This window comes from Thamnophis sirtalis, unplaced genomic scaffold (assembly GCF_051295495.1).
Source record: "Thamnophis sirtalis isolate CommonGarterSnake01/CBP01778 unplaced genomic scaffold, rThaSir2_p1.2 scaffold_8, whole genome shotgun sequence".
NCBI classification, from domain to species: domain Eukaryota; kingdom Metazoa; phylum Chordata; class Lepidosauria; order Squamata; family Natricidae; genus Thamnophis; species Thamnophis sirtalis.
In genome coordinates, this window is record NW_028261388.1 from 34,909,146 (window position 1) to 34,921,386 (window position 12,241).

The window sequence follows — 12,241 nt, forward strand, 5'->3', positions numbered from 1 at the left end:
GGGGGGGGGGGAAACCAGGTCAATGATCGGAAGGCGACTGAGCAGGAAGCATTGGCAGCCCATAAAAAGCGATCCATGTGGGACGCCTCTATGTCGGACATAGCAGCGGGGCGGCCAAAAGCCGCTTTCTTTTAAAGCTTTAAAGATTCTTCATGCATTAATGACAACTTTTTATAGAATAAAGAGGCAAATGTTTCTGCTGTTATTTCCTGTGAGACAGATAATTTACGAAAACCTTACATACTGGCTGATATTATCAACCAATGTGAAAGTGTCAAATCCTATGTAATGGAAATGATAATTATTTTCCACAGGCTTCTGTCTTTTTGTATACATAAAACTTTAGTAAATTGAAAAACAATCAAAAGAAATTAAAAACTATCAAAAATATACAGCTAAATGTTATCACCACCATAGATAACTAGCTATTTGAAATACATTATTTTGTTTATATTGTTCCAAAGTTTAAGATTTGAAGCAATGGATTGTACTTCTAAGAAAAGTAATTCAAAATTAAGAATAGGAAGAACTTCTCAATAGTATAAACTGATAAGAGTTCTTAAAGTCAATGTAGTATGACTATAGTACTTGTTAAACACACACCACTGGATATTCTGGAATTGGACTTAGTGACTTTTGAGGTCCTTTCCAAATTCTTGATTCTTGAAATGGCTTCACTCCCAATCCCCCAAACTGCAAAATGATTAGCATTTCTTCATGAAAGAATTTGATATTCACATTGATTTTCTGTCATTAGTGTTAATGTTCCTGAACATACAGCACTATTTTATTTCTCTAAAGAAAAATCATTGCACAAACAAATGTGTTACCTGGAAAAATACTTTATTTTTTAACACAGAAAGAGATGTAATCTTAACAGTTCATCAAGACATTTCAATTCATAGGATGGATTATAGCACATTAATATTATGGTTAAAATGAATTGAAAAAAACACTTGAGTACATTATAATTTAAAAGTGTAAAATCCATTAGCAGAAAAAAGATGTAACTAAAAAGCCTTACACTGAAATTATATTTAAAAATGTAGATATCTATAAGGCTCAGCTAGAGATCATTTTACTTCAATTTCAAAAAATATAATTTAAGGATACACTTAGTGATTTTATTTATACTTTGGTAACTTTTTAAAAAGTTAGAACTGTTTAGTTTAACAATGTAATTTAAGTTAAAAGAATGTATGTAATTTTTACAATTTAAACTAATTTCACTGACATACTGTTTGTTTTTGCATTCTAGTACATTTTTTCAAAAATATTAGTAATATGCCAATGTTTTTACTAAAGGGGGGGGGGATGACCAAACTCGGTGATAGTTTTACTTTAACAAGAAAATGAATTGGTGGAACTAATCAAACATTTAATGATGTTTTTATTTTCTAAACTGCAGCTCATTTAAAGGTGGTAGATGTTATTCATTCTATTTTTCATATATAAACTAAAAAGAAAGCATTTTATAAGTGTTCCTTAAATTCATTCTGCATGCTACCAGCAACAATTGATCAAAATGTAAAATCTTATTGTAAAATACTCTCAAGAAAATGTACTTGTATCTTTTCTTTAGAGTGACCATACCCTTCACCCAAATAAAATTATGTAATTCAGATAATTGTTGGCTTCTTGGTGTCCTCTGAGCTTTCTTTTTTTCCTGCAGACATTTCATTTACAGGCTAGGTGACATCATCCTTGCATTGAGGAACAGAGTTTGCAGGTTTCTTTTATGCAGAAATATATATGCAGAAAGGGAAAATCAAAGAAGACTAAAGACTCAATAATAATTTCTGAATTACATATAGTCTTCTTTAAAAATACAATTTTAGTAAAGACAAAGTCTTCTGAGAGGGCATAAGCTATTAAGATGATTGGTCTTTCCAAACTTTGCCTCTTGCATGGGCATGATGTACAGTAGCATGATGATAAACATACTACATACTAAACATACTAATAATAATTGGTGATTACTGTGAGTGCTTATGCTGCTTCTTAACTAAATCTTGTACAGCTATACTTGCTCAGCTATATCAGTGGGTCTCAACCTTCCAAAATGCTGCAATCCTTTAATACAGTTCCTCATGCTGTGGTGACCCCCAACCATTATGTTTTCCGTATTTTTTTGAAAATATGTGTTTTACTATGGTCTTAGGCAACCCCTGTGAAAGGGCTGTTTGACACCCCCCCCCCAACCCACAGGTTGAGAACCACTGAGCTATATAAACATTCTTAAGTTTCTTATATTTATTACTGTGATCTTAAAGCATACACTCCATGAGATTTAAATATATTTTTGTGTTACTTATAGCAATGATATTGAATGATACTGACTAAAATGAACAATTTAGAAATTTATGAACATCAAAGATCCTTGCATTTATCACTCTCAGATATAGTAACTGAAATAGTACAAATAAAGGAAAACTTTTAAAATGAAAATATAATGAGGTATTGCAATATGAAAAAAGCTATCACATTTTTGTGGTTGGAGCTTTTCAAATATCCACTTCATCAGGGCATAAAGTGACCATGTATGTACTTGGTACATGGAAAGAAGATTATACACGTGTGTGTGCATTTTACAAAATGTGCCTTTTACATAGACAAGCCAGCCAGCAAGTAAAAATTGGCATTTGACACAGAATTATCCAAAGTACAAATGAACACAGAATTCAGTGAAGTGAATAGAATAGTTTGCCTGAGTATGATCCAGAGAATGCCCCTGCTGAAATGGAGTGAACAGATTAATCGGGCAAGACGTTAATGTAATCTTCACCAACATCTGGAGAGAGGATGAGAAAAAGATGATCATTGCATTTCTCTAAATTTCAGTGCAAAAAGTTATTCACATTGTGCTGCTTAAATAATGTTGATTTAAATGCACAGTGGAAATGTAATTTACTGCATAAGACTCAATAGAATGAGGATTCTATCTATTACATGATGACTACCTTACAATATACAATCCAAGGGGACAGAAACCTGAATGCCGAACAGAAATCTGTAGCAAAAACATTAAATAATTTCTTTTTTTACCTCACACATCCATTCATACTTTTGCTCTTAAATTCTGATTGAATTGTTTTTTCAGTGTTAAATATAACTCAAGTAAAAATCTTAGAAGGCTTGTATCTATGGCATGGTTTATCATTCTTCCACAGCAAGTAACATATCCCAATAGCTCCTTTCATCCCCCCCCCCCAGTCCTAGAGAGATATGTATAACTATTTCACTTTATAGGATGATGTCTCTTTCAGTTGTAGTGCCTCAATATAGAAAAGCAACACTTCCAATCAAAATGTGATCAGAGGGTCAGTTCACTTCGGCAGGAATGTCTTGTACTTCGTTCAGCAGTAAATTCCAATGTAGTATCACTTCAGTGCAGGGGTGGGTTTCAACCGGATCGCACCGGTCCCTGCGATCCGGTTGGTCGCCGAACCCAGAAGTAAGTAACTTCCGGGAACGGCGAAGCCCCCCCCGCGCCCGCGCACGCCCGCATACCCGCGCCCGCTCCTTACCCGGTTTTTACGAATTCTGCGCTTCCACGCATGCGCAGAACGCATACAGCGCCTGCGCGATCCTCCAGGAGCAGCTGGAGCATCGCGCAGCCGCTAGTACGCATGTGCGTGCTGCATGCGTGCATGCGTGCACCGCGTGCGTGCACGAGGACGCCGCGTGCGCGCGTGAGGACGCCGCCGGCCTCGTTCCAACCGAACCGGTTGGAACGGGGCGAGAAACCCACCCCTGCTTCAGTGTGACACGTAGACATAGACACTGGGGAGGCATTGAAGTTTTAGTAAAGCAAAGCAAAGTGGTTTTTTTAAACAATTTGCATACGCCCACAATGAATATTGTACTTTGCTTCTCTCTTATTTTGAAACATAAAAAGAACTTTTTTTTCCACTGTAAAGATGAATGAGATTATTTATAACAATGTGAATTTAAATTTAACCTGTTTAGGTACTGCCTAACTCCAGAATTACCCTGATGGCTCGCAATATAGCAGAGAATCAAATACAAATACAACTCGAAAAGAGAAAACCACCACCAACAAATAGGATAACTACAATATAAATAAAAAGATGGTAAATCTATCTAAAATAATGCATCAACAAACTTGTAATCGCCTAGTCCAAGGTCTGGGAGTGGTTGTATCTAAGGCCCTCCAGAACACTAACAGGGTGGGAACCATCCAGTTTTCAGGGGAAATCAGTGTACCGTGGGGTAGACACTACAACAGATAGGGCCATGCATACCAGTTTACAATACTATATTATAAATATTCTGCTAATTGCCTTTAGTTGTTTGCTGCTAATAGTTCAATTTTTGACATAAAGTTTTAAAGTTCCTGGCTTCTTTTAGATGTTCAGTGCCTTTAAAAATACAGACTAGATTTCTCCTGTCAGACTGCTGCATTATCTAACCCAATGTTGGTTCTCTTCCTGATTTATAATATCTCAGTCTACCAGCAGTTTGATCCTGACTGGCTCAAGTCAGGTTGACTAAGCCTTCCATCCTTCCGAGGTTGGTAAAATGAGGACCCAGATTGTTGAGGGCAATAGGCTGGCTCTGTGAACCACTTAAAGAGGGTTGTAAAGTGGTATATAAATTTAAGTGCTATTGCTGCTATGCTTTTATGCAAGTGTAACTAACAGCTGGGACCAGATTTTCCATTGGTTTTTAGGTGAGCCACTGCAGAAAATGCACATGCTAGATTTTATGACAATTTTGCCATAATTGCGAAGTGAAATCACTGCAGTCACTGCAATCATGTAGTCGGTAAACAAATCTGGCTTCACTCATTGAGCTTGTGTGTTGGCTGGAAAAGTTGCAAAGAGCAATTTATTTATTCATTAAATTTATTGCCACCATATCATTTTGAGACTAATAATGAAAGTATCATAAATAATGCCAGTTGCATTTGATAATGTGACTGGAGGGTACTGCAACAGTCATAAGTCACTTTTTTCAGTGCCATTGTAACTTGATGCTTGCTAAATGAATGGTTTTATGTCAAAGACCACCTATACATTTTATCTAGTGTTTGACCTTGAGAATGCAAATGATGTATGTGATTACTAACCCACAGGGCATAGTCAGATCTTCAAGTACTCTCCATCAGTCCTTCATCCGGAAAAAAGATTCGGGCACAAAATTTACTGCCTTAATTGCCAAACAATTAGTAATGTGGCTAACACCTGGTCCTGTCCTTATTGTTTTATTGTGGAACAAGGTAAGAAGAGGGATTGATTAATCTGTAGTTTTATTTTCCCACCCTCCCACTCCACTAAGCATGTGCAACTAGCTGGATCACAATAATCACAACCATTCAACCTAACATAGGGTGGCCTTGGATGATACTTAAAATGGTGAGTTTAACAACTTTGCATGTTGCCCATTTAATAGGAGACAGGAGATAGTTGTGTGCTTGCTTGAAATGTTGCCAGATAATATTGGCTCACATGACCCAGAGAGGAACCACTGTTGAGTTTTTGGACTGAACCTAAACTGATTCTTCCTGTAAACTCAAGAATATTTCCATCCACATAAAATATGGCAGCTGTGGCTAGGAGAGCTTTTACACCCCTTTGGGTAGTGTGTCCATTGCCCCGATTCCTGGATCAGGAGTCCTGCTCACTGTTACCCATCTCTTTGTAACCTCCTGCTTAGATTATTGTAACATCCTTTACATGAGGCTGTTTTGAAGAATATTCGGAAACTTCAAAAGGTGTATAGCTGCCTGGGTAATAAATGGTGCTGGCTATGTGGCACGTGTAAAATAACTTCTCTGTGAGCTGCACTGGTTGCTGGTATGTTTCTAGGTGCAATTCAGGGTGCTGGTTGTCATTTTTAAAGTCTTAAGTGGCTTGTGTAGATTTCCTGTCCTTTTTCAAGAGTTTCTACTCATCCAACTCAATTAAATAGATTGGGAATGCTGCAATTAAATAGATTGGGAATGCTGCAATTAAATAGATTGGGAATGCTCATCAGTCAATGAGTGTTGACTGGCAGGAACTATAAGACAGGGCTTTTTCTGCTGTGTTATGAAATATTGTCTCAGATATTAGAATAGGCTCAACCCTTTTGGCCTTTTGAAAAGCTTTAAAACCTTGGTTATGTATCCAGACCTGGAATGTGTTAAGGGGCCTGGTTATTTGGCTTTACTATTAGTAGATTAATTATCTCAGTTACGGTTGTACTTATCTTGTGGGTGTCCTTATTGTTTTAATTTTTTTATTATTTTAATTGTTTTATAACAATTTATATTATTATTAGAATTGTAAGCCACTCAGAATCACTTAATTCAGTTTAATGATTATAGAAATTGAAAAAAAAAGTATCCAAGGTTATGAATTAATTTTACTGGTAAATCTGAAAGCAGTTAATATTTACTAATTTACCAATTTGCCTAGTACGCTCCCTCAGAATAAATTCCATTTTGTTGAGAGAACAGTGTGCAGGCATTTTGCAGGGCATGGGGGAGGAAGTATTGATAGTTAGTCAATGAGAGTTTTCTGACTAGAATTCCATTCAGGGAATGCTGTTGTTACAAGAAGAAACAAGCTCTGGACACACTATTGATTTTGGCCAATACTGCTGATTTAAATGCTGAAATTTTATTAATAACAGGATAGGCATTTCTGCTATGGCTGTGAGGAGACTCTGATTTGCTCTGAAGGCTAGATTTGGGCAAAAAAATAAAAATAAAATATCTCATTGGTTCATGCAAAGAAAGAACCATGCATTCTATCACACCAGATCTGATATGTGACTGATATGACAGTAATCTGAACACTAAATCCACAGCCAATGCTTTTCTAAAACAATATTAGTTCTGGACAATAATAGTTAAAGCCATTTCCAATCCCGTAATGCTTTAAATATGTGGCTTATCACTTTCACCTAAGAAAAAAATTGCCCATATTTTTATAACAATCCTCTAAAGGGTTCATTTAGGCATATTAGAATGTCTGTCTTTCTTTTTTCTCTTTCTTTCTTTCTTTCTTTCTTTCTTTCTTTCTCACTCTCTCTCTCTCTCTTTCTCCTTCCTATCTCCCTCCCTCCCTCTCTTTCTCATTCATAAAAGCAAACTTTAGTAGTCTATTCTGATAGTTTCTCTATTTGAAATATATAAATATTTTACCACCTTTATAATTATTTGTCTCTTACCAGGATCCTCATATGTTTCTGATGTAGTGGCATACACAGTTTGAGTTTCCTGATAGTAAGGAGAACGATTTACAGGGTAGCACAGATTGATTACTAGGCCTTGATTTGGCTTTTTGTAGTTGTCAATTAAACTGGGTAATGTTCTGAAGACATATCTTGGAGTACCTTCAGATGTCTAAAATATAAGCACATTGAAGCTAAATTTACATTTAATTCAAAAACATTAATAATTTATTTCATATCCAAACGATAAGTAGTGACTGAAATAAATTCATTTCAGATATGATTATAGCATCTTTAAAATACCCCCAAACTATGACCTTCACCATCTTTTTATATTAATACAGAATCAGAATTAAACAACTTAATTCATCACAATTTAACATTCATGAAATTGAAAAAATAAGGTAAGGTAAAAATAAGGCACATTTTAGTTTAACGTGCATCTCCCCCTTCCAACTAGTAAAATTGCATGAGGAGTCTATTAAAATTATATTTTTTTACATTTAAGGAATAAGGAATAATTATATATTTTCTTACCTGCATCATAAAATGTCCATTACTTTTCTTGAAGATTCGGTAAGTGTAGATAAGATGTTCAAAACTAATTTTTAGAATGAAAAGTGTATTAGTAAGGAGTGTGTTCGGGAACTGGGAAAGTAAAATACACTGAAAAATCATATGCCTAAAACTGATAACTATAAGGAGAAATATGCAAAAAATGTATAAATTTGTCATTGGTAAACACAACCATAACTAATTAAGTTTTCATTTTCAGCTAAATAAATAGGAATTTTCTTGTGATATGAAAATTCTGAACAAATATGTGAATTAACATCTCCAGAGCAAGTAAAAATCTGAAGTTACAAGAGTTATATTTGGTAGACATCCGAAGTCACTATGTAATAATTACATATACTTGCCTCTAAATAATTTTTATAAATCCAAATTGCCTTTAAGCTCAGTAGCAATGATAATTGCCAGCATACAACTGGTTGAATTCATACATGAGAACTGGCTTCCATATATGCTAGTATATCATCCTACATAATTGTTATTACACCATACATCATTTGGAGAAGAGATGGTGAGAGCTGATGGATAAAAATACCCTGATTAAAAGTATGTTGTAAGGATCTATCTTGAATCTGTAATGATTTGAAACATCATATCCAAAACCAGCATATAATTTTATTGTATATTTATTTCTATATTTAAATTTGGGCTAGATATACACTGCAGTTTATAATAAAACAGAATCAGTATTATGTGTTCTCCCACTAGGTATATGTGCCTGGAACAATTTCATAACTTTCTGAAAACAGATTGTAGTTGGTTCTCAAAAGTGCAAGCATCTAAAAATGTAACTCAGTCCATAAAACATTAGTCATGTTTAAGCTGTCTTTTATACAATACCAGATTCAATTAAACATTTGCATTTCTTCTAATTGAATCCTTTCCTTTTAACAATAAAAAGAAGTTATTTTAGTTACATAAAAGTGTAAGTACTTACAAAACACAGAGGCAAAGAGCGCCAGGTACGCTCTCACTGTCTCGTACTAAAAAACTTCCATTTATTCCTACTTTGCTCAGTAATTCTTCACACTTTTCTTTAGTTATATTTCCATGAAAAAATTGAAATTCCATTTATGTATAAAATGGTTTGCAGATTAATTCTTAAGAGTCAACTGAAAATATGACCTGTTCACTACTGAACTGTGGAACAAAGAATATTTAAACTGTTAAGCATGCAATCTCTATTGTACGATTTGTTGTTTCCCTTATGCAAAACCTGGGAGGGTAACACAGGAAGTACTAACTGATAAATAAGTTAGTCATCACCATAGCTGTTAAAAATCTTCATTTGGGGGGGATTTTAGTTAATTAGAACAGGAGAATGTGCAAACTCTGATCAACTGATTATAATCCATTTAATATCTGTTTGAACTTTGAACTAAGGAAATCTGACACAGGCATGTTGAACGTAGCACTGAATCTTTGATACGTGTGTAATAACTTAGTCATAAAAACTCCATGGAATAGAAATCTATGCTTGCAAAAAATGTTTGTTCCATCCTCACAAGAAAGCAAAGCTATTGTCTTAAAGCAGCAGGCAAATAGAACTGAGATATTTTGCAAAGAATTCAAAAAGAAAGAATAAAAGATATAAAGAAGGAAAATCCATAATTTTAAAGTGATATAAAAAGATTAATGATATAGTTTGTAAATATCTAAAAAAGAGAACAATAGATAAATCCTATGGCACAAGAATAAAAAAAGTTATAGTTGAAGAATTATAGAATTTTTGGTTCCATATAAAAATAGAATGAGCTTTTTTATTTAGAATCAATCAATCAAATATTTTATATAAAATCCTTAGAAAATTAATTATGTGTTCAATAAATGTAGAATAGTTTATGTATTTAATAAACTGAATTAGAAAGTTTGATTTTTAACAAATAGCTATTAGACTTAGCTAACAGAAGAATAACTATTAATAAGGCACACTGTGTGTGTAACACTACTAATAGATGAAGATGCAAATGACCTGCATTCTCCAATATAGTAGTTTTACTACTCTAATAGCTGAAGAGGCAAATGATCCGCATGTTCCAGTCCTGAAGCACAGTGACAAAAATGAGATTACAACTAAATGTAAAGAAGGTAAAGTAACCAGCCTTAGAATCAGGGAGATTCTTCACCACAAGTATAAAAATATTAGTAACTTATGACCTAGTCTTAAAATACAACAAATGCTGCCTTCTTCCCAAATTCCAATATCTTATCTATAAACAAAACTTCAGCATTTCATGCCCGATCAGTAAAAAACCATTAAAAACTATTGGAGACAACAGCAAAGCTATTTTAACCTTGATCAAATAAAACAAGTTTGTATCCCTTCCTTTGTACTTTTATTTTAGACCAGGGGTGGGTTCTGGCCTGCTTTACTGCTGGTTCGCTCATATGCGCGCTTTGTGCATACATGCAGTTCAATTAAAATTGTTTTGTGCATGCACTGAACTCAAAAACAAGATGGCAGGGGCAGCAAACCCTGCCATCTTGTTTTTGGGAAATAGTTTGTGGGCGTGGCAGGCCTGGGTCACTCCGGTTCCAGCGACCCAGGCTGCCATACCACTACCAGTTCAGACGAACTGGGATGAACCGGTAGGAACCCATCTCTGCTTTAGACCCTTGAAATAATGTTGAACTTGAGTTCTTTTCATTTTTTTCCCCTTGTCACAAATTTTTTTCAAAGCTCTTAACAAGCCCCTTTTGTAAATCCCCCCCCCCAAAAAAAATAATTCAGGTCATTCTCTTGGCTTGTTATTTATATATCCCTTTTAATTATTAAGATATAAGTCAGTTACCTTTGTGTAGCATCTTTTTATATATCATTCTTGTAGCATGTCATTTTTAGATCTACTTTTAAATCAGTCTCAGTGTTTGTCTGGTAAAACTTGTTCTTCTTATATAACATCTTTTAAATATTATTTTTTGTTGTTTTAAAATTTTATTGAGGTTTCTTACAGCATATAATACAATAAAAATGAAGATAACAAAGGGGGGAGACACTTTTTTTCTTTTCTCTTTCTTTTTCATCATGCACTTCCCTCCCCCTTTTCTAGAGGCAGACATTCTTAAAATTAAATTCTGAGCCCATAGTTCAAAAATATCTAGAATTAAGTCCAATTTTAAAATATTTTTGCTCCACTGACAGATTTAAGTTTTCTTCTCCTTTAATCATAATATTTAGTTCCTTCTAGTTCCCTCTAGCGTCCAAACTTCAAAATCACATCCTATATTTTTTTTTTAAAATCAAACCAAAAACATTTTCCTGAGTTCCTCATAACTGAAAAGCAGTTAACAATTCATTTCCAAAATTGATTAGAAAAGGAAGAATGCAAACCCAATGTCTTTTTGAACGTGACAATCATGGTTTCAGCAAAATAACTATTCCCTCTGGAAAATTGTGGGCAAGAGGAATTATGAAGAGCCAGTCTACTTTTATCCAAGCCATCTTCAGTTTGCCATTTCCTTCCCGGAATTCCAGAATTGAGGTCTTCACATAATATATCCAATGTAGGATAATATTACCCTGGTCATTTTAGCCTTGAGAGGGGACTGGGTTAATTTGTTCAATGATCTATCAGTTTGTTTCCTTGGATGTCTGAATTATTCTTTGGAGTCTTCTCCAATACTATAATTCAAAATTGTCAATATCCTGTTCCTTTACAGGTCCAACTTTTACTTTCTTAGATAATCAGAGAACACCAATGCTTGCCCTATTTTGATCTTTGTAGGTATAGACACATCATAACATTTGAATATCTTTTCCAAGGCCTTCATTGCTGCTCTATCAAGTAGTAGCATTTTTTTTGACTGCTTGTTTCTAACTGTTGATGGTTGTTCCTAAACAGCTTTGATTCAGCTGAGAGTTGAATAAGGCATTCTACTGATTGGTTATTCATGTCAATCTTATAGATCATATCATCTTCCCTTACGTGAAACAGATGCTGCAATATTATATAGTATTTTGTAAAACAACTCGAGAAGCAGTAGAAAATCAATCAAAACTGAGAAGGATTTTGAAAAGCTACAAAAGTGCTTTCAAACTATCTGATTCAATTTGCTATTTTAAAATAGGCCTCCAGACTGGTTCACAGATCTACCTCAGTGCTCTGATTTTATCAAAGCACGACATCAAAACCTTGTACTGCGCTATAAATATGTTCTATGTATTTCTATGTTCTGTAAATACATTGTATGTGGTTGTCAGTCTTGTGAAGCGAACCAGATAGGAAATACAACCAGATGAGCTAATTTACTTTATTATAAAGCTACATTGACAGAATCTAGCAAATCTGAATGTATATTTCCCCCACCCACCCACATTTCTTTTCCTCTCAAAAAATTAGGGAGGGTCTCTTCTGAACCTATTGCCCTATTATCTGGCTGTAGACTATGCTGCCTGTTATCTGATGGTTCCCTGGGAACCAAACCAACCATTTGCTCAGTCTTCCAAGTTCATTCCCACATACTTTTACATGGTTGATTAATAAAA

The 12,241-nt window shown here is 34.6% G+C and overlaps 1 protein-coding gene across 1 annotated transcript; it reads right to left on the reverse strand.

Annotated features, from left to right (window-relative positions):
* Positions 1-268: 268 nt before the first annotated feature.
* Positions 269-8,890, reverse strand: LOC106544689 (SH2 domain-containing protein 1B). The gene is made up of 4 exons (XM_014061035.2): positions 8,693-8,890; positions 7,720-7,783; positions 7,180-7,354; positions 269-2,791 (listed from the first exon to the last, which is right to left on the reverse strand). The coding sequence occupies exons 1-4, from the start codon at positions 8,824-8,826 to the stop codon at positions 2,754-2,756; spliced, it is 411 nt and encodes a 136-aa protein (XP_013916510.1). The 5' UTR covers positions 8,827-8,890; the 3' UTR covers positions 269-2,753.
* Positions 8,891-12,241: the final 3,351 nt, after the last annotated feature.